Source organism: Heterocephalus glaber, unplaced genomic scaffold (assembly GCF_053883595.1).
Source record: "Heterocephalus glaber isolate CG9 unplaced genomic scaffold, H.glaber_assembly_v1.0 deba00001689, whole genome shotgun sequence".
NCBI classification, from domain to species: Eukaryota; Metazoa; Chordata; class Mammalia; order Rodentia; family Bathyergidae; genus Heterocephalus; species Heterocephalus glaber.
Genome location: NW_028258414.1, coordinates 15,208,832 through 15,234,481, shown reverse-complemented (window position 1 = coordinate 15,234,481; position 25,650 = coordinate 15,208,832). Strand labels below are relative to the sequence as shown.

Here is a 25,650-nt window from a genome sequence, read left to right as displayed (position 1 = left end):
ACAAAGTCCAATTTCTAATTCAGACTTCTGTTAGCTGTATAAATTGGAGCAGGGTGCTTAACCTCCCACCCTTGGTCTCTACATTTGTAGAATGGTAAATTTATTTATTTTTATTTTTGGGTTTTTAAAAATTTTTTTACTTTTTGGTACCAGGGATCGAACTCAGGTCCTTGCGCTTGTGAGGCAGGTGGTGGAACCACTGAGCTAAATCCCCGGCCCTATTTTTTGGTTTTATTGAGACAGAGTCTTGCTGTGTAGTCCAGGCTGACCTTGAACTCACTATGTAGCAGAGGCTGTCCTCAATCTCGCAGCAATCCACCTGTTTCAGCCTCCCGAGTGGTGGTAATACAGTCGTGCACCACCACACCCAGCCTAGAATGGTAAATTTACTTGGATTGTTTAAAAGATAAACATAATCGATGCCAAGCACATAGTTTCAGCAGGTTGACCAATGGTGGAATTTTTTAGTATCTTTTTCTTTAAACTTGTAGATGACTGTGGACCACAATGAGCATTATAATGAACATCTTGAAGCATTGTGCTGCATCTAACTTTAGAATATTATGAAAACTAGTCTTAGTGAAAAAGCTCATGATACATGTTAAAGTGTTGGATTGATTGTACAGGATGCTCTGGGTGTTAATGAAAGACTCTATTCAGTGTCTTAAAGAACAAAGAAATCATATCCCAGTAAGGCCAGAGGTCACTTTCTGGTCCGGTACAAGTGGGGCTCAGACTTAACGTCTCCAGCTTTTGTGCGTGCACGCGCGCGTGTGTGTGTGTGTGTGTGAGCTTTGTTGTCAAACTGCTATCATTGATTGTAGCAGCTCTGTGTGTCTCATCCAGACATGACACTCTTCAGCAAGACAAAAGAGGCCATCTCTTCCAGTGTATCATTTCTAGCAGGTTTTCCTTCCTCAGCACCGTTGATGGGAAAGGCAGATCATTTTTTTTGTTGTTGTTATGGGAAAAATGTCTGTGTTCTGGGATGTTTGTAGTAGATGCCAATAGCATTCTAACCACCACGAGTTGTAACAACCAAAAATATCTGCACATAGTGTCAAGTGTCCCAATAGGAGGCAAAATTACCCCTTACTAAATACAGGAGTTTGGGAGTGAGGAGACCTTTATCAGAAACTACTAGCTGGCATGGTGGTGCATGCCTGTAATCCCAGCACTCGGGATGCTGAGGCAGGAGGGTTGCCCCGAGATTGAGGCCAGCCTGGGCTGCAGAGCACTTTCAAGGTTAGCCTGAACTATATAGTGAGATCCTGTCTCACAAACAAAAAAGAAACTACTGCAAGATCTCCCTCCCCCAAGCCCTATCCCATCATATCTTGGCCAGTATTGCTTCACACACCCATACTTAAACCAGTTATTGCCACAAACTCAGCTGTAACTGATTTAAAAATTAATCCGTGCTCTCATCAAAGAAAATATCTATCTGAAAAAAATGGGGTTCTGAGGGTAGAAGGTTCTGGATGTTTGGTAGGCAGCAGTAGAATCTAAGAGGGAAAAACTCTTTCACTCCTTACTTGCAGTAAGAATCTTTTGCAAGTATGGTATTGGTAAAATGGAAGCATTTGACTATTAGGTTTGCAGAAGTGATTTGGAATCATAAGAGCCAAACTTAATGATGATACGGTTCACCACAGAACCTCTAGCCCCTAGCACAGATGTCAGTACATAACAGATACTAATGAATTTTTGAATGAATATAGAAAAATGCTACTAGAACACTTTCAGGGGTGAAATGGAGTTTTGAATTTGATAAGCGGTTTGTGTGACTATGAAATCTGTTGGCTGAAATGAAAAAACTGTTACAGAACACCTTATTCTTTTTTTCCCCAAATAAACTGTATTCAGCTTCAAAAGAATTATACTTTGGCTTAAATTGGGCCTTAAAGTAAGAAATATTGACTCATAATATTGTTACTGACTCCTTAGGTTTCTTCCTCCCTCAGAACTAAACATTTCCGACATTGATAAGAACTCTTCATTGGCTCACTAATGTATTGATTTCTCCGATACCTGCATATTACACACATTAGATATGAGACTTGGAAATACACATTGAGAAGGGTTAAATATGAAAGAAAGTTACTATACTATACAGTAGTATAGTAAATTATTAGAAATTCAAAATACTTTTTACTTTATTAAGAAATTAATAGAACAGAGTGATTAATTGTGAGTCATTGATTTTTAAAATGTTAGTGTGCCACTTAAGGAAAATAGCAGTCACACCAGTTGTTTCAGAGAGAATTTAAGTTTGTTTGTTGGTTTTTTTTCCTTTATTTTTGGTACCCGGGATCGAACTTGGGACCTTGTGCTTGCAAGACAGGCGGTGGAACCACTCAGCTAAATCCCTGGACCCGATTTTTGGTATTTTGAGACAGGATCTCACTATGTAGTTTAGGCTGTTCTTGAACCCACTAAGTAGTCCAGGCTGGTCTTAATTAGAGATAATTTAATATAGGGCATTCGTTATGTAGAAGACTGAATTGAGGAAGAGATTGGGATAATCAGAACCTTGGAGTTGAGAGAGGATGCTCCATAGAGCTGATGCCTGTATTTCTGGGGGTAGGTGAGCTGGTTCTGTCTAAGTAGGCAGGAAGAAAAATTGGAGACTAGAACCAGCTGCCAGGACAGTGCTGCTGAGAATAAGAAGCAAACAAGGAGAAAATCTCCTCTTCCTTCTTTCACCTTCCTTTGGCTTCCTCCAGTACCCACTACTGGTGGTGTCACCTGTCAGGAAGCCAACTCACCGAAGAGAAAGGTAGTTTGTAGAGTTCCAGCCTCAGGATCACAAACAGATTCAAAGAACTGGTCTTGCGGGCTGGGGATTTAGTTCAGTGGCACCTTGCCTCACTCACAAGCACAAGGTCCTGAGTTTGATCCCTAGTACCACAAACAAAGAACTCATCTTGGGTTCAGCTTGCTTGCTTGCTTGGATATGGGTGGGTGGATGGATAGATGGTGGTACTGGAGATTGAGTCCAAGCCGTATCTCCAGCCCTTTTTAAAAATTTTGAGACAGACTCTTACTAAGTCATTACATTGCCTAGGATGGTAGGAACTTGCAGTCCTCCTGCCTTAGCCTCCCAGAATGCTGAGATTATAAGTGTACACCATCCTGCCTGGCTTACTTGTGTTTTAGTGGCAGTTGTAGTTGGAAAGAATATTCTGAGAAGCATGACATAGAGCAGAGTCTGTAGACTTTTTTTGTATAGAGTTGGATGGTAAATGTTTATGCTTTGCAGGCCACAGGATCTTAGTTTCAGATACTTAATTTTGCCCATGTAGTACAAAAACAGATTCTAAACAAATGTGACTGAGTTCCAGTAAAAAAAATTTTTTCCTGGTACCAGAAATCAAACTCAGGACCTTGTGCTTGCCAGGCAGGCATGGTGCTACTGAGCTGCATCCCTGGCTTCCCAGTAAAACTTTATTTAGAGACAGGTGGTAGGTTGGATTGAGCAGAGTCTTGGGGTAGAATACACACTTACAGTGAAGTTAATTACTAGTAGTAGTCAGTGCTGATTCATATTTGAAATAAATTTCTTTGATACTTTTAATTTGGAAGCTCATTGTCTTACTTTTCTCTTTACTGAGACAAAATACCCAACACCCACAAGTTGAAGGTGCAAAGGTTTATTTCAACTCCTCGTTGGTAGAGGCTTCGGTCCATAGCTGGCTCCACGGCAGGGCAGCATGCAGGGACATGGAAGAGGAGAAACAGTCCAGTCCAAGGCAGGCAGGAAGCAGCAAGCAGCAGCAAAGAGCCTCCCTTTCCCTTTTATCCCACTCAGGCTGCCAGTGTTTTGAGTGGTGCTACTCAGCACATCCAGGGTGGGTCTTCTATCTTTGGTAAATGGATTCAGCCACACCCAGAGCTATGCTTTCAATCTGTGGGCTAATTTAGTACCACCCCCTTAATCCCAGTATTACACAGTCTGGATCCAGCTAGCTCTGAAAAGTCCCACCTGTGAGTGCATGAGACTTTGGGGCCACATCTAGATAAAGGCCGTATTAGTCATCTTTATAGATCTGATCAGATTAATTTTTGAAAGCCCCTACTCTGGCCAAAGAAGCTTATAAACAGTTCTCTTGTTCAGATGTGATTGCCACAGCATTATCCTTAACACTTAAGTTTCTTTTTTGTTGCTATTTTTATTAGTATATATTTGTGATACATAGAGATTACGTTCAGCTTGGATTTGATCCATGTACATATAGCATCTTGATTGTGTTTTACTTCCTCTCCCTCCTTCCCCAAAGGGAAGTTAAATAATAAGTTTTATGTTAGTATTGATCAGTGTTACATGACAGTGCTTCAGTCATCAGCAGACTATATGTATGGTGGTGGTCCCAAAGATTACCTGGTGACCTTATTGCCCTTTTAGTTTGTATAAGTACACTCTGTGATATTCACAGAAGTTGAAATCACCGTTAACAACACATTTCTTAGAATGTATCCCCACCATTGAATGATGCATGACTGTATTTTACAGTTAAAGAAAAACTGATGTAAATCCATTTGCATGGAGAAACCTCTTGTGGAACATCACATTTTCTTGAGATGTCTCAAATATGGACAGTGATTGGCTGGCATGAAACCTCAGAAAGGCACCAGTTTCCACACCATGTTAAATCCATAAAGTTTAATTTCTCATACTTGAGAGAAAATAGAATACTCAGTGTCATCTTTCTGCATTGCAGTGGGTCATCTATGTATATCCCTAGGGCGGATGTCTACTGGAGAGACCCCTGGGCCAGTGCTTATTTCGTTGTGATTAGTTTGATTGAATGTCGAGGCAGTGCACAGATAATCCTAAAGCTGGACTTTTCCTCTTATTTTTCCTTACCTATGTGTATTAGTAATGGTGTGCTAGTTATTCTGACCTTGTATTTTCATGCCTGTTCTCCATTTCCTATGCAGCTCTGCTTTCTCATTCATATTTCTATGGCATTTTATGTCACCTAATTTCATGAGTCGAATCCCATTGTGTTTTCAGTGTTTGCATCCATATTTCTTCTCCCTCGTTGAGCAACGTGGCTTGGTTATGTACCGTGTTCCTGGCACCTGGCTGTGCCACATAGCATGCTCTCACTAAATGCTTTGGTAAGTAATTGAAAATAGAACTCAGCCCAAACTTTGGCTAGTGGTCTGTAATCCAAGGTGCAAACGGTATCTCCACTACTCTCTCCTCTTCATAATTTTGGTCGTAATTTTGTTTTTTTCTGGAGATCTACATCATGTCTTCAATGCCAGTATTGTTTTTCTGTATGAATATTTGGCATAAAGAGGACTTGAATGTTAGTTATATTTGCATCATATACTTCTTCCAGGATAATTGTTATAATTGATGTTGCAGCATTGATGAATTTGCTAAATATTAGCTGACTGCCTAGAAACCCTACTGGGGATGCCACAGTGATTCTCTGGAACAAATGGTTTAGAGGATTCTTTGGGTCATTCTGCCTTGGCTGCTAGGGTAGTTGTTGACTGACATATAGTAGCCACATAGTCTCAGAGACAGAGTGCTGGCTGCTCTGGGGTTGATGTGCATGTTGGTGTAGTCTCTGCAAGATCAGCTCAATATTTCTTCAGTCTTTGATGGTTCAGGAATTGCTTACTGAGAAGAGAAAATTCTGAGAAAGGAGATCATATTAACCAAAAGGTCTAAAACAGGTTTATAAGCCCAAATACCAATTTGTAGTGGTGTAGATGCATATTGCTCAAGAGCTTTAATCTCTTGTCTAAACCAGGGAACTCCCTCCTGATGGGGCCTAACCTGAGATCAATTTAAAAAACAGAAGGTTGCTTGCTGAGTAAGCATTCAATTAAGTACCCTTTCAGTACTATCTTCCTGTGAGATACATGTTCCAAGAATCTGGCCAGGCCTTTTACTTGGGGAGAGGAAACATTTTTCTCTTAAATGGCTGCAGGACATTCAAACTCAAACCACCCTGGCCTATGGGAAGAGGCAGCTGTTCTTGCCCTTCTATGTCTTTTCTGATGGTAACTTGTCAAAAAAGCTTGTCATTACTAGTTTCCTTATAGAAACAGAACTGATTATGATTTCCAGGAGGGTTTTTGTTGTTTTTTTTTTGGTACTGGGGATTGAACTGAGGTCCTTGCGCTTACAAAGCAGGTGGCGGAACCACTGAGCTAAATCCCTGGCCTATCAGGAGGATTATTTATTTCGTATTCATTAATGACTGAATTGGATAATACTATTTGAAATCTGTCATTCCACATGAGATTCATTGTAGTTTGCAACTTAGCGTTCCCTCTGATTCCTGTTACATACTCCACAGAGGGCTAATCTTCAGTGTTTTTCACTTCCACTGAGCACTTTCTTTGGACATCCTGACTACAGTCCCTCTTTATTCTCTAGGGTCATCTAGTAGCAGGCACCCAAATCAGGCAACTCCAAAGAAAAGTGGTTTAAAGAATGGCCAAATGAAGAACAAAGATGATGAGTGCTTCGGGGATGACATCGAGGAGATGCCGGACACGGATTTTGATTTTGAAGGGAACCTGGCCCTTTTTGACAAGGCAGCTGTGTTTGAGGAGATTGATACCTACGAAAGGAGAACTGGTACCCGTTCCCGGGGCATCCCAAATGAAAGGCCTGCTCGGTACCGCCATGATGAGAACATCCTGGAGTCCGAACCCATTGTCTACCGACGGATCACCATGCCCCATAGCTCGAGCAAGGAGTTCTGCACGGGTGAGTGGCACCTCGTCCCATGGGCTGCTCTGCTCATTCTGCTACGCTTGAGACACAAAGACCCAGTTTCTGAGTCAGAATCTTGTCCTAGGAATTAACTTGAATGGCTGGGTCATTGGTGCAGCATTACTGTCTTGGGGATGCAGCAACTATACCATTATGGAGGGGCAGTTTCATTATGCGTCCATTTTTACCCTGGACTTGGCAGGATGTGGTCTGCTGTTTATTTGGTATGTTGTGATCAGCAGTTAAAGAAGACCTGAATATCTAGATTCAGAGAAGCTTTCCTGATACTCCCTGTATATTTCACCAAAAACTCATTTCTGTTTTACTGGTTATTTGCTGGTGCAAAGCATAGTTGAAGATGGATGATTGATACCACTAGCTAAAATTAGAGTTTCAGTGAAGTATATTTGCTTGGTATACTCTCCTCATCTCTTGCCAGCCCTGGCCATTGAGAGTTTAGCTAGCGCAATTCTCATGTAAGAAAGTACATGTAAGAAAGTAGTGCCTTGGCAGTTACATAGGCCACTTTTCTTACTTGAGTGAGTTTTAAGGTGCTCTTCTAAGCATTAGAACCTTCTCTTCAAACATGCAGCTGTGGCAAAAGTGGTCTACCTCATTCCTTCCCCATCTCTTTCCCCAAAACCACATTATTAACTGGGCTTCTTGGAACATGGTTTACAGACATTTGTACTGAGCAATCCTAAGAACTAATGGGGAAATTGTAATCATTTAGTAAGTAAAGAAGAGAGTATATTTTGATTTTGGTTTGATGGGAAAATAACTGGGCTTTTTTTGCCGGGGCGGGGGGGGGGGGGTGGGTCGGCGGGAAGGTCTCACTATGTAGTTCAGGCTGGCCTTGAACTCAGCCTCCTGGCTCAGCCTTCTGAGTGCTGGAATTGCAGATGTGTGCCACCACACCCAGTGGGAAGGTAAATTTTGAATGCTTATAGTTGGTAGAGTGAGTTCAGGAGATGGTGTAATTGCAGTTGAAGGGGAATCAGATGGCTTTTAGTAGATAGCATAGGGCTCTGTTGTATTTGATGAGTTTAGAACCTTGCTTGTGGGTGCTTTCTTTGTGAAAAATACACTGTCAGACTAAGAAAAACTATGAAATTGTTCCATGGATGATTTCTTTCACTAGAGGACTCTGGTGGGCATGCTTCTTTAATAAGGACATTTCCTTAAGTAACAGTGTGACACCTGGACTCTGCTGATTTTGACCACCTGTGTAAGGACAAACAACCTCCCTCAGAATCAGGCCTAGTTAGATTAATAGGTCCTAAGCTTTTCAAGGGCAGTTACTTTCCTTTAGGTACACCATTCCTGGACCCACCACTGTTCCCTGTTGACCACATCCTCTTCTATCGCTCAGTTGTAAAGGAAGCTGCTCCTGCTGGTAGCTGTGTGTCTGTAGTGTATGTGGTACTGCCGAGGTTGCTGAACTACGCAGTTTGTGATTTCCCGAAGATATGTACACTTCAAGAATTCCCTAGCTTGAGAAAATTATACTCTGCCTTAGAGTGAAGTGGTAAAAGGGTGAGAACAACAGAATCAAGGATATTTCTCAGATCTAAGAGCCTTAGAAAACATTTGCTAAAGTAGACGAAAGAAGAGGTGAAAACTTTTCCAATTACACACTTTACCTGCCCACCTTGATCTTCATATCATCTTGTTTTTCATGATGGAAGTACGTTTCTCCTCACATGAAACTGTTTACTAAAATTGCCATTGGTAAATGTACTACAAACCACACGCATGCTGTTGGTCCTTGGCCAGCAATGCAGGTATGGCATCTTGTGGGCTAGTGACCAGTGCCATTTGGCTGGCATCTGACAGTGCGGGGACAAGAGGCCCAGCAGCCTTGCACTGTTGGGTTTTTCTTGGTGACAAGGAGTGGAAATAAAGCCCTTTTGCCAAGCAGGGTCTTGCTGGAAATAGAGCAAGTGGCAAGTTATGTTGCTGGCAGTTTCTCCACAGCTGTTTCTCACCTTTGCTCCAGTTCTAAGGCTCAGGCCTCAAGCACAACTACCAAGCGACCCCTTCCTAGTTGGATCTACTATTCAAATGTTTGAGTCCAAATAAAAGAGCATATCTGACTATTTGGAGAAATAGTCTAGGGCCGTGAACTGGTGGTGTTAGGTTGCTTTGTCACCTAGTGCAGTTTTCTCTTAACAGACCAGGACATGAGGCCCAGAGAGGGAAAGGCTCTTATGTACCTCCCTAGCAGGTCTCCTTTTTCTCTTCCGAATGGAGGTAAACTGAGGTGGAAAGAATAGTATAAAAGGACAGAGCAGTTTAATGACAAAACAGATCACCTTTCCTCTCTACACTTGCTCTGAGATGGATCATTGTGGATCAGCAGTTTCCAGGAAGAGCCGGACAGCTCTTGGGGCTGTCCTGGACTACTAACTGCTTTATTTTCTGCTAATCCCCAGAGTAGCAAAAGAACATTTCTGTTACCCATTGGTGTGGCTTGGGTGGCTGCTAGGGTCATCATATTGACTCCATGCTGCGGGTATCAGCAGTGTCTGAAGTCTGTCCAATAATTGCTTGAGCTGTCCTTGGCCGTACTCTCTGTCAGCTGTGGTGACGGGGCGGGGAGGGGGAGCACAGGGGATGGGGGACTGTGTTCTGATGGGTCTGTTGATTGGGAAAACACATTCAGAAAGAAACTAAATTTAGCTCTTTGTTCAACCTTTATCTTTTTTTCTCAGAAGGCCCTTTAGGTCCTTTGTCAGGGATGCTGTCTCCAGACATTCCTCTAGCTGGGGCCTGCCCTGTAAAATTAGGTGCCCGGCAGTCACCCCCTGAATTGACCAGGATTTCTTCCCATCCAGACCTGTATTTAGAAATTCTTGGAAGTAGGCAGAATGTATATGTGAGACACAGGCACGTAAGTGTGTTTTAAATATAAAGGGCTCAGCGTGTGTGAGTGTTGTGTGTTCAGTGGTGAGAGGTCCCCAGAGAACCCAGCTTGAGAGAGTGGTAATGCTTCAGGGCAGACTCTGCCCCACTGTTGTGGTATTCTAGAAGGAATACTTAGCACACTGTGTTTATTATGTGGAAGTCAGTGTGAGGCCATCCTCGCCGGCCTGTCATTAAATGTAATAGGTGATGGAAAGATGGCCTAAATACCTGCAGTCCAGCCACTGAGTGCCCAGGTGTGGAGAGGCTAGAGCAGGACAGATGCCTTGGGGCATGGGCAGGTTTCACTGCTGGAGGGGAAGAGGAGGGTATTGCTGTGTAGCTTTGTGGGAGGTTGGTCACTAGTGGGATTGGCCAAGGGCAGAATTTGTGTCGGGCAGTAGAAGACATTAACAGTAGCTTTGGGCTGGAGCACAGAGGGCCTTCTGTGCCAGTGCTGTCCTTGTCCTCCAGGTGTGGGGAACACCTGAAGGGGTTGGGTGGCAACATTACCTGACCCCATCTTAGGAAGACTGGTCTCATGCTAGGATTCAGGGTAGAAGAGGGGAGTCCCCACATAGGTGCCATGACTGACACAATGGGTTTGAGTGGCTGACTGGGAAGGGGTACAGATGTGAGAAGTGATGAGGACTCAGCAGGCTGTGTCAATTGGAAATGGGTGGACAGTGGTTGTATGAGCAAGAAGATTCTGAGGCAGCAAGCTTATGTGGCAGGAAGAATGGCAGTGAGATTCTGGCTGTCATTAGAGTGTGTGGTTTTGTTTTTGTGTTTTGGAAACAGGGTCTTGTTATGTAGTCCAGGTTGGCCTTGAACTTGGATTTCCTCCTGCTTCAGCCTCCCATCTACTGGGATTACAAGCATGTGTCACCATGCCCAGCCAGTGTGTAGGTTTCTAAAGGACCAATTGGCAGTGTTTGGTGATTTATTTTTCTTCTCTACTGCAGTGTTTTGTGGCTGAGCCCAGAAGAAACAGGTGCATAATAGAATTGGTGCACTGGGATAGAGAGGCGAAAAGCTTTCAGCAAAGAGGGCTCTCCAGAGACTGGGACTTGAGTTAGGAGGCCACAGGAAGGCTGCTGAGCCTGCCTCCTTCCCTGTAAAGTGGAATAGACGAGGGCCGGGATTTAGCTCAGTGGTTCCACTGCCGCCTGCCTCGCAAGCTCAAGGACCCAAGTTCCATCCCTGGCACCAAAACAAAACTGGGGTAGACAAGACTATGGAACAGCAGCTAGCACAGGGCCCAGCTTGTAATTGTTACTAAATACGTGACTGTATGTATGAATTGTGAAGCTGCCCCTGTAAGTCTGTTTGAAAGCATCAACATTTACAGCATACCCACTATGTCCTAGATACTAGATACTCAACCTCTGGGAGCCCTGGTCCTCATTGCAGAAGCCTTGGAGTATGGGGCAGCCAAGCTTTCAAATGCTTAAACCAGAGGAGAGGTAGCATCGAGAGGTGGGTGGGGCCCTGGTTCTTCAGCAGCAGCAGCAGCAGCTATCAGCCAGCACTGAAGCACCATTCTGAGCCCTTTATGTGCTCCTCTCACTTAGTCTTCATGGCATTTCTTCGAGGAGGGATTGTTGGGTCTGTTGTGTTATCTTCCTTTTGCTGGACCTCGGTGTTCACTAAACTTTTGTGCCCTGTACTGAGGATTGAACCTAGGGACTTTACTCTGAACTATATCCCCAGCCCATATATATATAATTTTTTAAAAATATATATTTTGAGAGAGGGTCTTTTTAAGTTGCCCAGGCAGGGCTCAAGCTTTGGATCCTCCTGCTTCAGCCTCCCAGAGTGTTGTGATTACAGGTGTGCACCACCACAGCCAGCTGCACGAAACCTTAAACTTGTGACTTCAGAGTCACTTGAGTTCTGTGTTTGTGGCCTTTGGTAAACTCTTCTCTGGTTATGAGTGCTTCCTCTCAGGTAGACTACGAACCTCCATTTGTGTCCCACTCTGATGGCCGCCTGTCCTCAAGTACAGTACAGAGAGGTGCAGATGGGAGGCTTTGGTGCAGCTGTCCCACCCACTGTGCAGAGGATGACTCATTCTGAGGGTGACTCCATGCTGTCTCCTGGCACCTGGGAGCAGACAGACCTGAGCTGGGCCTCTTGATCACTGGCTCTTGAAGGCTCCAGGCTCGGTCTGAATGCAGTACTCCTGTCCAGCCTCCACTGCCTCTCTCAAGGGGAGCAGCTGGTGAAGCCACATGTGGTAGTTCCTGTTGCTTCAAAGCTTTACTCTTCTGTCTTTGCCCAGTGAAGTATTTGAGCCTCAGCAGGGACAGCTCCTGCTCTCAGGAGAAGTCTGAGTCACCTTTGCAGGCTGGCAGTTGTCCTCCCCAGCTGGGATTCTATTCTGCTTCTGAGTCCTGGACACTTTCTTCTGCTTCTTGTCACCTACGGTCCCTTAGAAACTTTCTAATGCTTCTTAGGTGAGTTTTTTTTAAGACAGTCTGTGTAGTTCAGGCTGGCCTTGAACTCACTATGTAGTCCAGGGTGCCTTGAACTTGTAGCAATCCTCCTGCCTCAGCCTGGCAAGTGCTGGGATTACAGGCATTGGCCACCACGCCTGGTTTGACCTCAGTTTTTGATGAAGCTACTAGTTGCTCATTCGGGAACTGCACTGGTCTCTGCTCATGTGCCTCCTTTGCTAAGATACACCCGTTTGCCATCTCATTGCCAGAGGAGCTAGCTAGAGTGATTTCATAGACTCACTCCACTGTCTTCCTACATCCAGAGTGGAGTTGTGCATTCCTGCTAGTATGCTAGCTCCTGGAGTCCCCATTTCTTCCTTGCAGTCACCATTCTTTAAGTGATCAGCATGAAACTTTGCAGCCACCTGTCCCACTTCCTTCTTAGATATTCAAGCCTGGAGCAGATGCAGGAAGGCATTCTTCTTAATACTAATGGACAGTGTGGACTCTTGTAGCAACCCTGACAGAAGGCTTTCCTTTATCCTCAGTGGTGTTTATTCTGGTCCAGAGTGTCTCCTGCTTTCAAGATTTCCCTTGAAATTTCCTGACCTTCTAGTTTCTTGTGATACTTTGTAGATTCCCAAGTCCCTTAAATCAGCCACTTCTTTCTACATAAAACAATTTGCATAAAACAACTTGGCTTGGGCCGGGGATTTAGCTCAGTGGCACTGTGCCTGCCTCGCAAGCGCAAGGTCCTGAGTTCAATCCCAGTACCCCAAAAAACCAACCAACAAAAAAACAAACCCCAGACAGCAACAACAACAAACAACTTGGCTGTATTTTGGCGGGGTGGGGTGGAGCCTACTGGGGATTGAAGCCAGGGCCTTAGCACTGAGCTGTATTCCATCTCCTTTCTTTTTGAGACAGGGTCTCTATGTAGCAGAGGCTGGTTTTGAACTCACAGCAATCCTCCTTCCTCAGCCTCTCAAGTGCTGGGATTACAGGCAGGCATGCATCACCACGCCTGGCCTCCTTTCTATTTTGTTTTATCTTGTTTTGGTACCAGGGCTTGAACTCAGGTCCTTGTGCTTGTGCAGCAGGCGGTGAAACCACTGAGCTAAATCCCTGGCCCTCCTTTCTATTTTTTGAGACAAAGTCTTGCCAAGTCACCGAGTTGCCCAAGTTGGGCTTGAACTTGCAGTTCTGCCCCAGCCTCCCAGAGTGCTGGGATTAAAGGTGTGTGCCACTGTCTCTAGCTACAACTTGGTTTTTAAAGCCTTCTAAAGTCCAGTGCTGCTCACTCATCTAATCTGAGCCTTCACACCAGCCCTTGGCTCCCTGTTTTCATCTGCAAATGTGACACACGTTCTGTTTTTGAATTTGGCCATGGTTCTTCCTTACACTCCCAAGGTCTGCAACCTTGCCTGTCTTTGAAGGCATCATTTGTTTTGAGAACTGGACACTTCCTCCTGCCTGCAGCTCCCAGCTTGAAGCCCATGCCTTGCGCTGTGCTCAGGATGGCACCATTCAGGATGACTCTTATTCCCTCGGATGCTTTCGCCTACATGGATGGTTTCCAGCACATTGTGAGACTGGAGACAGCATCTGTTGTCACAATCTCTGTTCTCTCTCTCCTTCTACTCCCTGGTGTACCACTGGGTTGATGTTTTGTTACTCTGTGAACATTTGTCAGTCATATTTGGAAGCACTTAACTCTCCTTCCTAACTTTTTGTATAAAAACATTTTAGAGCTGGGAGTGGTGGTCACACCTGTGATCCCAGCACTTAGAAGGCTGAGGTACAATGATTGCTGTGAGTCTGAGGAGAGCCTGGGCTACATAGTGAAACCCTGTCCCAATTTTTTTAACAAAAGTTGCAAGCTGGGTGTGGCGGTGCTCACCTGTAATCCCCGCATGAGGGAGACTGAGGCAGAAGGATCAACAAGAGTTAGGCCAGCCTGAACTACACAGCAAGACCTTGTATCAGAAAATGAAAAGAAAGAAAAAGTTGCTAGACTAGTGTGATAAACATCTATATATCCTTAGTATTTGGCACATTTACTTCAGATACACTGGCACCTACAACATACATTTCAGAGCCATTTGGGATTTAGTTTCACTCATCTTTCTATTTCACCCCTAAATTCTCCTCATGTATTCAGTAGGATGTGTATTTCTCTGCACAGCCACACTATAGTATAAGTTTACTCTCAGCTGGGCCTTGTAGTGCACACGTGCAGTCTCTGCATTCTGGGAGGCTGAGGCAGGAGGATTTCAAGTTCGAGATCCTGTCTCAAAAAAAAAGAAAAGAGATAACTGGGCTATAGCTTGATGCAATGGTTCAATCTTCAACCCTCCCCAAAACATTGTATTAAGAATTAAATACAAAATACTATACAATGTAGGCTCATGTGCAACACTGCAGGTGGCCCAGTTTGACCTTGGTGGCTGCATTCTTCCCAGCCATTTTGTGTTATAGTTGCTGGGCACCTTGTCTTTCCTTGATCTAGACCGTGCCTGCAGTGTGTGTTGTGCTTTATGACACTGTCAGTGAAGTTGGGCCATTCATTTGCAGAAAGTCCCTTAGAGTTGTTTCCTCTGATTTGACCCATACCAACTGTAGTCTCTAGGATTTAGGTGGGGCTGCATGTCTGTCAAAGCATCAGTCAAGCAAGGGCGACTGTGCATCCGTTTGTGCAGTGATCCCTTGCTGAGGGGATGGGCAGGTTTTCTTCACTGTAAAGATAATTTCTTCTTTGTGATAAGTGAGGGTTTTTTTTTTTGAGACAGGGTCTTGCTTTGTACATCAGGCTGGCTCTGAACTCACTGTGTCATCCAGGCTGGCCTCGAACTTGTGGCAATCCTCCTGTCTCAGCCTCTCTCCCGAGTGCTGGGTGCCACCACACCCAGCTCTTACAGATTATTATTTTTGTTTTCTACCAGGGATCAAACTCAGGACCTTGCACTTGAGAGTCAGGCAGCGACACAGATACACACTGAGCTAAATCCCCAGCCCTCTTATAGATTCTTTACCCTGGAGTCAGAAGCTTGTTCTCTGCAGCTTTGGCCTGGAGGAGTGAGGTCCAAGTGTGGATGGGGTTGGTGATTGTTGTAGCTGGAGATGGAAGGGTGGGCATAAGCCAGAGACACTTTTCCTACAGGTGACTTGGGTGACAGCTGGGCCCTTAACCATTCTGCAAGGCTGACCCCAAATCTGCCATGCAGGATTCCTTCCCACTCACCCATTGGCTCAACACATGCTTAGTGGCCGTGGCCTCTGATGCGGGCACCGTCCCCAAGCATTGTGCTAACTGCACAGACACAGTGGAGAGTAAGGAGGACACTGTCAATGCTTGCATGAGCTTGTAGTCCGTCAAGGCAGAGAGGCCAGAAATTAGAACATCATCACTTACACATGTGTGAAATTAATGAAGGGGAGAAAGCATGGGGAAACTGAGGATGGGAGCCAGCCCCATGCAGGGCTGGCATAGGACAGGAGAGGGAGCCAGGAGCTCTAGGTGTATTTAGGCACTGGAAAGCAGCCAAGGTGACTGGGGTCTGTGATCACAGGCACGCAGGTGAAGACACAGTAGACTGATCCAGGTCACGGGAGGCCTCAGGGCCAGCGTGGAGCATGTGGGGGCTGCACTTAGGCTCCTGGTAAGAGATCCTCCTTTCAGAGAGGCACTGGACAGCAAGTAGCATTTTGTGGCAGCTTTAATTGAAAGCTGCAGGGGCTGTCTGTGCATGGCATGGCTGGTCTGAGAGGGGTTTGTACCCAGAGGAACTACTGTGACATCTGCACCTACTTGGTGGCTGCCACAGAATGCAGTCAGGAGCCACTGATCCAGAGGAATTCTGTGCCTCTTCTGGATGAGCCCTGAGACACATGCTTCTTCCCACTGCAGAGCACACCTGTGTGTTTTTTATGTGAGCTCGAGAGGTCACGTTGTGAGGGTCTTGTTACCAAGCAGCAAGGCTGGGTGGATGTGGAACAGAGGGATAGCTTGGACACGGACTGCAGGGTGTCTTGGGTGGGGAGTGGCACAGAGGATGCATGTGGCATGTGCCAGGACCAGCAGTGCAGCAGTGACATGACCAGGGCCGGCTGCAGCAGTTGAGTCCTATGGGGTGAACCGTGTGGGAAGGAGGCATCCTCCTGGCTGCACTTGCATGCTCAAGCTGTGTCCCCAGTGCCCTCAGTTAACCCAGTCCTGAGGAGAGCACTGTGTGTCACAGACTGGTTACAGTTATATCTCCCTGTTTTCCCAGCAGCTGTGTAAAGTACATATGACTCTCCAGGGAAACCTTACCAATGGCCTTCACTGCTGAGAAGCCTGAACAATAAAGAGCTGCCTTCCAACCCAAACATCATTAGGCTTTGTAGGCTTTGCCCTGTTCAGGCTCTGGCAGAGCTATTGTTTGCACTTACACGCGATGTTTTTGGTTCCCTTCCTCTGGAGTTTAGTTTACTTCCTGTGCCTCTTTCTGATAAGCCATCCCCATAGTTGGACTTGGTATGTGAGTGTCCAAAGGAGAGTTGTGTGGGACCTGCCTGTTCTTCTAGAAAAGCGGAGTCCTAGACCCTGCTACTGCCAAGCTGAGCAGCAAAGGCTCTAGGTCATGACTTTCCTGTGTTCCAAGAATATTCCGGTTTGTTAGCATCCCAGTGCCTTTCCCCTGCCCCATGCTGGGGAGGAGGTGGAAGGCCCTCAATTTCCTCCCATGGCCTCCAGCCAGCCAGAGAGCAGTGAGCTCTATCTCTCTGAGACTCTTGAGTTTGTAGCCTTAAGTTAGGTTGGAGGGTAAGTTAGCAGAAACAGCTCTGCCTGGTCCCAGGGAGCCTGAGAGCAGGGCAGCTGCCTACACCCAGGCCCAGGAAGCAGGGTTGCCCTGTGAGTAAGTAGGAGGCCAAGCCTCATTGCTCGGACCACTCAAGCGCAGCAGAAAGAGTGTGATAAAGAGCAGGAATGCAGAAACAGTGAAAGCACGGCTCTCCCTTGCGTGACTTCACAGTTGAAGAGCGTGCTTGAAGTTGGGCAGCTGTGTGACTTCTCTGACAGGTTTGGGGCTGTTAATGACTTAGGACTCATGAACATTCATTCAGCTTTTACACACTGCTGTCAAGGCCCCCCCTAAGTAGTTCTGATAATATTGCATGTCTGAAGCAAGCCATAAAAATGACAGTTTTAATCAGTTGTTGACTTGCAAGGTCAGTCTGTAGCCTTGAGCATCTTGACAGCTGGGACATCAGCAACTGACATTTCAGAGAGCCGTGGGAGAAGAGATTCCATGCTTCCGTTGATGCTGTTTGTTGCCTTCACCCCAAACAGAAGTAGACACAGGCAGGTGGAAATACTCAGCCCACAGGATGGTGTGTTTTGACACAGTCACATGTTGTATTAACAGACACAGGCCTTGGTGGTGCAGGATAGGTCTCTGTCCTTGTCTTCCTAGAGATGAAACACGCTGCCATCCCTTGCACTGTGCAGTGCTGACAGTAATGCAGGGGACTGCACAGCTCCTAGAGGCATTGTTCTGCATGACCTGTGAGTGAGGCAGGTTCTCCTCTGTGGGGCCTGGAACAATGGGACGGTGACGAATGTACCGAAAACTTAACCGTGGAATTGGCCCATTCCAGAACAGCACAGTGTTTGCATCATTGATAGGTTTGCACTCTTGATGATGAGGACTCACCTGGGTGGATCAGAGTAGTGGGAGCAGGTGGAAGAGGCATTCATAGCTTGATGTAGCAGAGGACACAGGACCTAACAATCATCTGACCCCACCAGACAGAAGCAGGCCCATACATTTCCACAAGGCCTGCTCCAGAGGTGCTGTGCATTGTCCCCCATCAGCCAGCAGAGTCGTGGGTCTCTGGCAGGGGTGTGCTCCCCAGGGCCAGCTCAGAGGCTTTGACATTTGCAAGACGACATTGGCATCCTGGAAGGAAGGAGCCTTGGCTGTTCAGGAAGAGCTGCCGGTGCAGGTTGCAGCACTGAGGTTGCAGTTTTTCTCCTGTCTTGCATTTCTGGAGATGGCCCTGCAGTGTCCCCAGTGTGCTGGAACTGAGCTGCACGGCAAGGATGTGGTCTTCCTCAGTACGCCAGCTGCTGCCAAGTCCTTCTCATACTGTGCTTCAGTGACAGGTCCTCCAGTGCCTTTGTAGAGTTGTCATTGTGGTTGATAAAAACTGCTGGAGTTTTCTAAGTAGGTTAAAGCAAATCCTACGTTACTTGCGCCATTTTCTTTTTCCTGTGCCGTGTTGGGTCACACTCATCCCAAACGGGGAGATCATCTGAGGAAACAAGTTGCTGGTTGAAGTTGTTTAGCAAAGAGGCAGGGCTGAGTAGTAGAAAGAAGCCAGAGGTCAGACAAAGGTCTACTATCTAGAATATATAAAGAACCGAAAAAAATCTGACCCCCCAAATTCAAAGACCCAATCCAAAAATGGGCATCTGAAATGAACAGACATTTCTCAGACAAAGAAGTAAAAGCAGCAAATAAACATATGAAGAAATGCTCAACATCACTGGTCATTTGAGAGATGCAGATGAAAACAACACTGAGATTCCCCCTCACCCCAGAAAGAATGGCTGCTATCAAGAAATCAAGCAATAACAAATGCTGGCGGGGAGTGGGGAGAAAGGAACCCTTCTCCATTGTTGGTGGGAGTGTAGACTGGTGCAACCACTGTGGAAATCAGTATGGAGATACCTCACACAACCAGGGCTAGAGGTCCCATTTGACCCAGCTATCCCCCTGCTGAGTATCTTCCCAAAATAATTAAAAGAATCATACCATAGCGGCATATGTGCACCCATGTTCATAGCGGCACAGTTTGTAATAGCTAAAGCTTGGAAGCAGCCCAAGTGCCCATCAACTGGAAACTGGATAAAGAAGATGTGGGTTTTTTTATAAAATGGTGTACTACTCAGCCATAAAGAACGAGAAACTAGAGACATTTATAGCTAAATGGATGCATATAGAGGCCATCCTCCTAAGTGAAATAAATAGGACACACGTGTGTAAATACCACGTAGTTTCTCTAGTGTGAGAAACTGAAAGTATCAATAAGGATTAAAACAAAACGAATAATTGATAATTTGAAATAGAAAAGGCCCAAAGGGGCAGGGGAAGTGGGAGAGGAAGGTGAAAGGAGAGAAGGGAAAGGAAAAATTATGAGAAAAGAAAAAAATGGAAACAAAGTCTATGTAAATAGGGAAGGGTGGAGGGGGTGAAGGGCGCACAGGGAATGGGGAAAAAATAACCAAGATACATCATGTACAGGTACAAGCACCCAATGATAAATGTAAATGTGTTGTATACCTAAAATATACTAATAAAAGAATTTAAGCAAAAAAGAAGCCAGAGGAAGTGGGGAGTAGAGCAGCACAAGGCTTCCTCCTGTGAAACTGCCGAGAAAGCAAGGTGGGGGTTGGAGGGTCCCCTAGTGTCTGCCCCACCTCTGAGAAAGATGGGGGTCCTTTTGGTAAGGACAGCCTTGTCCCTGATGTTGGGAAACTGTGTTCTCTTAATGGAATGGACAGGTTGCTGTCACATGCTGGTAGCACCAACTCATCGTGCTGGATTTGGTCTTCGTGGTTTGAAGCTAAACTACTTGGAAGGATGAGTTTGTCCTGCTCTGTGATGATCTGGAATAAGCTGTTCCTGAGCTCTCCATCTACTCCTTCAGCTTTGGCGACTGCGGAGCATCTCAGTTCCTGAAGAGGGAGAGGATGGGCTGGTGAGGGTCTTTCTTGGGGATGGAGTAACACCCATTTGTGAATCTGGTTTCCCCAGTTATTCTCTTTACCCCTTCTCTCTTCCCTTTGGAATGGCAGACTCTGGCCTGGTGGTCCCAAGTGTTTCCTATGAGCTGCATAAAAAGCTGTTGTCTGTGGCAGAAAGGCATGGACTGACCCTGGAGCGGAGGCTGGAGATGACAGGTGTGTGTGCCAGTCAGATGGCGCTGACCCTTCTCGGAGGACCCAACAGGTGAGTACCTTGAGACTTGAGACTGCGGGGTGTGTGTGTGTGTGTGTGTGTGTGTCTGTGAAGGCACCTGGTCACCCTGCAGTGCCTTCTGCATGCTGCCAGGTGTCTTTGTTTGCCCCTCAGCCAGCTGTTGGAAGTCCTCGCTCTCCTCCTTCCTTCCTTTCTGATGGTGGCTCTTGCTAACTCAGAGGCCAGCCTTCTAGAAGCCTTCAGAGCCTGGCTTGGGGACTTGCTGTTCACTGCCAGTGTCTGGTATGCCAGTCTGCCCTGAGTGTCACCCCTGAGAACCTCTAGAGCCACTGGGTAGCTGCCATTGGAGCTGGGGCCTGGGGTCTTGCCCCCTACTCTTGGGCCCATGTGCTTTATTGTGATACCATAATAAATACTGAATACTTTTGTTATTAAGTACCAGATCTGTGCTCAGCACTTGAGTTAGAAATAGCTAGACACCACTCCTGCCTGCCAGGGGTCCAGGCTGTCTCCAGGGAGGACAGTGCTGGGTGGAGAAAGGCACATTCCCGGAAGTCTGAGGCTGGGGTTGGGCGGAGGCGTCTCCTGCTTCTGAAGCAGTCTTGGTTACAGTGAGCTTGGTCCAGGTGGATGTGAGGTTTTCCTCCAAGCTCCCACTGCTACCCAGGAGGAATGGCTGTTCCTCCTGTCCTTTTGGGGCGACTTCCAGCTGTGCTGGATCCCAGGCAGAGGCAGCTCCTGCAAGCAGGTATATGTGGTACTCTCTGAAGGAGATCTGCCTGAGTTGCCATCCGCCACAGTGGGCTCCTTTGGGTGTCAGGTGCCAGTGAAGGGCTTTCACCCAGGTACTGGAGAACTGAACTGGAGTCATTTGAGCCCAGGAGTTCACCACCAACCTGGGCAGCCTTGTCTAAAAAGCAAAACACACCCAGGAACAGCATTTTGGGGGCAAGAGCCAGCTTGTATTCTCCCTAACTGGCCTCTGGGGGCTGGCTGACCTGTGCCCCTCTTCTCAGTCTGAGCTCTCAGAGGTCCACCCTGTCCTTTGCCATGACCACTGATTTGGCTTGAAGTAGTTCCACCACAGTGCTGTGAAGCTTGACACATGCCAGCTGCCTTGCAGCTCTGCACAGTGCTTTCACAGTGGAACTTTCTGTGCTCTCTGTAGCGTCATCTCAGAGATAAGAGATTGTAGCCTGTGTTGAGATGCTCACGTGGCAGCTCAGGGAGCTGCAGGGATGCCTGGTGGCACTGCTGGTCTTTTTCCAGTGCCATGAGCTGGATGACCAGATGGGCGCTGGCTCTGCTTTCATTCTTATGAGAGATGAGGGAGAGGGTAGCCCACTGGGGACAGACAGTGGATCCAGTGCCACAGCACTCTGAGGCTTCTGGGTGAAGGGAGAAACACTCATGGTTCCTCTAGATGCATAAATAGTCGAGAGAATGGATGGTTTGGGCCATGTTGCTCATTTCCCCAAAATTTATTTGGAAAAAGGCAATCATGACACTCTTCTGTGGCTTGCTGATATTGTCTTTCTCCTTTTGGAAGACTGGGCCTGTCACTGTCCCCCTAATTAGGGACCAGGGCCTTCCTGCCCCAGCAGCTAGCGGTGCAGCCTGGGAGCCCAGCAGATCCAGGCCTCGTGACTGGTGCCTCCTTTGAGATCAGAGGCTCTCAGCTCTGAGAAGCAGGAGACCAAGTGGCTACCACCAGGCTCTGCACATCTTTTGTCCACACAGTGTTCCATGAAGCTGGCGCTGGTGACAGCTGCAGTTTGCTCCCTCAAGATCACTAGCACCTGACAGATTGGCAGGTAGCGAGCGGATCAGGGACAATTTAGAACTGTGCTGAAGTGTGTTTGAGAGTTCACTGGGAGCTGAGAAGAGGAATGAGTGTGGCCAGAGTAGTCCCAGAACAGCAAGCCTCAAGCCAGACCTTAGAAAAAGGATGGGGGATTTGACAATGGAGGGCTTTCTGGTGGGGGACACAGATTGAGCATGGGCAGGGAGAACCCTATGAATTCAGGTGAGAGTGAGGGACTACGCTGCTGGTATGCAGTGCCATTGGGATGGAACACAAGAATGTGAACATGGAGAAGCCTCTCTGCCAAATGAAGCTTGTCTCTGAAGGGTCACAGAGGAGGAACCCACCAGCGGGGTTCTGGTGGCAGTGTTGCACTCAGTGGGCTCCCTGGTGGGAAGACCCCACTGCCCAGGGTCCTGGCCTGCTGGATCTGGGCTCCTCTGAGCCCAGGACTCAGTGAGTGGAGGAAGAGCTTGTCTGATGGGGACCTAAGGATCGGCCAGTCTGCAGCAGCCAGTGACTGTTTTTCACTCTGTGTTCCAGGCTGAACCCCAAGAATGTTCACCAGAGGCCCACTGTGGCCCTGCTGTGTGGGCCCCATGTGCAGGGGGCTCAAGGCATCAGCTGCGGCAGGCACCTGGCTAACCACGACGTGCACGTCATCCTCTTCCTGCCCAACTTTGTCAAGATGCTGGAGTCCATCACCAATGAGCTGTCTCTCTTCAGCAAGACCCAGGGCCAGCAGGTGTCCAGCCTCAAAGGTGAGCAGCCTCATAGTGGAGCACTGGCTCTCCACGCTTGTGGCCCATGGTCCATGCCCACTCCTGCTGCCTGCCTTAGGGAGTGTGATGTTCTCGTGGTGCCACCCAGTGGTGACAAGATGGAAAGGCACCGAGTGGCCGACAGCCTCTAGAGCAGTGGTGGCAAATCTATGGCACATGTGCTGCAGTAGGCTATTTGTATCTTTGCCCTTGGCAGTGCCCACTCCCATCCCTTACCCTTCATCCTTTCCCACTCGCTCGTTTCACATCTGTTTGTGGAACAGGCACTGTTCCTGGTCCTGGGGATGTGGCAGCATGTGTTTACCACCCACCCTTTGTGGAGCTTACCTTTGGGTAGGAGAGATGAAGGCAAGGTTACCATGTGTTAGGCCAGGTAGGGTGCTCAGGAGGGAGCCATGCTGGAGTGCTGGGTGGGATGGGTTTGGGGAGTCAGAGGGTGGTACTCTGGTGCAGCTCGGTTCTCCTGAGGGTGAGCGGTTGGAGTTTAGGGTGGGAACAATGACCTCTGGTATGGCCTGAGCCCTGATCTTCTTAGGCTACCCCAGGAGGCTTGCTGAGACCCCTGTTCCTGTGCTGTCCCGGAGGCCTGCTTAGAGCAAGCACAGAGCCCTTTAACTGCTGGGTGGCTGTTTCTCCACGTTCCCAGGGGATAGTGAGCAGGCTGCGAGGGGCTGGCTGCTAGAGTAGTCAGTTAAGCGCTGTCACTGCTCGCTATCAGGGCCCTGCCATTCCCTTTTCTCCTGGGCTCTCAGCAGTCTTCGCTGTGAGGGTGACCCCACAGTGGACTCTGCATTCCAGAGCTTGTGATGCCCCTGGGATTGGCTGGATGTGGGTCCTGCCTGCAAGGTGGAGGGATGTGAGACTTGTCCCTCAGCAGCCTAGGAACCCCATGAGGGCAGTGGGCCCAGGATGGCCAGGATTGGAACCCCCAGGCCCGTGCCCAGGCCAGTCTGGAATGGGCATCATGTCCTGCATGGCTGCTCTCTGCTCCAGGTTCCACACAGTACCCTTTCCTCTGCAGATCTGCCCAGCAGCCCTGTGGACCTGGTCATCAACTGCTTGGATTGCCCGGAGAATGCCTTCCTACGGGATCAGCCCTGGTACAAGGCAGCGGTGGCCTGGGCCAACCAGAACCGGGCACCAGTGCTCAGCATAGACCCTCCTGTGCATGAAGTCGAGCAGGGCATTGATGCCAAGTGGTCCTTGGCACTGGGCCTTCCCCTGCCGCTGGGGGAGCACGCAGGCCGCATCTACCTGTGTGACATTGGCATCCCCCAACAGGTCTTCCAAGAGGTGGGCATCAGCTACCACTCGCCCTTTGGCTGCAAGTTCGTCATTCCCCTGCATTCTGCCTAGAGCCCTGCCATCAGCTGGTGACAGACACCTTAAGATGTGAAGCTTCATGGGCCTTGCTGTACAGTTTTCCTTTTTTGAGTTGATTTCTTCTGTGAGATAACAGAACATGCTGCAAACTGGCCTATCGCCTGGTGGTGGCTGAGCACCAGACGCTCTGCCCATGGGGTTTGTTTACAGACACAGGCAACTCTCAAACTGTTCAGGGTTACATCGAGGGTGGCAGGGCCTTTGAGGGCCAGGCTCTTGTACGTCTCCTGCTTGCCCAGCCTGCATCTTGTCATAGTGCCATGGCCATGAGGCACCTGTCTGAGCAGAGGGTAGTCACAAGGGGCTTCTGGCCCTTTTCCTGAGCCGAGGTAGGTGGTGTGCTGGGTTTTTCCTAGGTCTTTCCACTCCACCTAAGAGGCAGGGGAAGGGGACTCAGGATGGTGTCACTGTATTGGGATCTGTGTGGCTTGCTGCAGTCTTTAGAGCCAGGTCACACAAGGTTATGTTACTGGGGAACCACAGTGCCCACTTTGCCAGCATTGCTCTCCCTGGCTGGTGGCAGAGTCTTTGGCGAGTCAGGCCGGGCTGCTCAAGGCACATCTTTAAGGTCCAAGACTGGGGAGAGGCCCGAGGCAGCCTGGTGCTGCACAAGGTGGCTCCTGGTGCTTCTGTCCTAGTCCCCCACCCCCACATAATCCAAACACTTATGCCCCACTCTTCCATCCACTCTGCCTACCCCTCAAAATGCTCCCCCACAGCTGCCATCCCAGAGCAGGGCCATGTCCCTCTCCCCTAACCCCCCCACCCCCCACAAGCGCTTTGGTTTGGACTTACCCCTTCTGGTTGTCTCTGATGTGTAGGCTTGGGGCAGCAGCATGTCTCAGATGCCCAAGCTGGCTCCAGATGAGCTCACTGCTGGGCAGCCCCCACTGGACCAGGCCTGGAGCCCTGGTGGGGCTCCTTGCAAATGTGTAGGGCTTCAGGCTCCTTTTACTCTGCCCACAGTGGCTGAGGGGAGGGCTCGAGGAAGGGTTGGGGGCCAGGGACAGGCTGGCTGAGGATTGTGGTCACAGGGAAGGCTGTGGTGCCAGGGTCTGGGCTGCTCATTTCCTCATAGGTGCAGAACCAGGAGCAGATGCACTAGGGCAGAGGGCTGGCTCCTCTCCTCCCATCATCCCTCCATTGCAGTGTGGTCTCAAGTGGTGGGAGGCAGCCAGGGCCAATGCCTTGTGCTGTGAGTCTGCCCTGAGCCTCTGCTCACTCTCAGGGCCAGGCAGCAGGCATTAGCACCCATCCTGGACTCACAGGCCTCTTGTTGGGTGATAAGCTAGAATCCTGCTCTACCTACTAGTGCTAGTGCATTGTCCCTGGGTGATGGCCTTGTTGAGGGGCCAATGAGTTTGTGCCCAAGCTTCTTTTCTCCCCAGGTGGCATGGGGACCTCCTTGCCCTCAGTCTGGGTTTACCCAGAGATTAAGATGGGCACAGTTCCTCTCTCTTCCCCTCCTCCCAGAGGATTCCTGCTCAGTGGCCAGGACCCAAGAGGGTCTGACAGTAACCAAGCCTGACACTCGGGGAACCAAAACCAGCATTATAATAAAGCTGAATGAGCAAGTTCTGAACTGTGAGCTACTCTGTGGGTAGTGACAGGATGCCACCTCCCC

At 48.0% G+C, this 25,650-nt stretch overlaps 1 protein-coding gene across 12 annotated transcripts in view; it reads left to right on the top strand.

Moving 5' to 3' along the window:
• The window catches only part of Edc3 (enhancer of mRNA decapping 3), a 231,312-nt gene extending 205,704 nt beyond the window's left edge, over positions 1-25,608 (top strand). For 11 of the 12 annotated variants that reach the window (XM_087198891.1, XM_087198892.1, XM_087198889.1 and 8 more), the window contains 4 exons: positions 6,404-6,739; positions 19,934-20,087; positions 22,405-22,622; positions 23,665-25,608. In XM_087198891.1, coding sequence (XP_087055017.1) covers positions 6,404-6,739; positions 19,934-20,087; positions 22,405-22,622; positions 23,665-23,999 — 1,043 coding nt within the window. In that variant the 3' untranslated portion in view covers positions 24,000-25,608. The remainder of the gene's footprint in view (positions 1-6,403; positions 6,740-19,933; positions 20,088-22,404; positions 22,623-23,664) is intronic. The other variant, XM_087198895.1, reaches the window with a different exon arrangement.
• Positions 25,609-25,650: the final 42 nt, after the last annotated feature.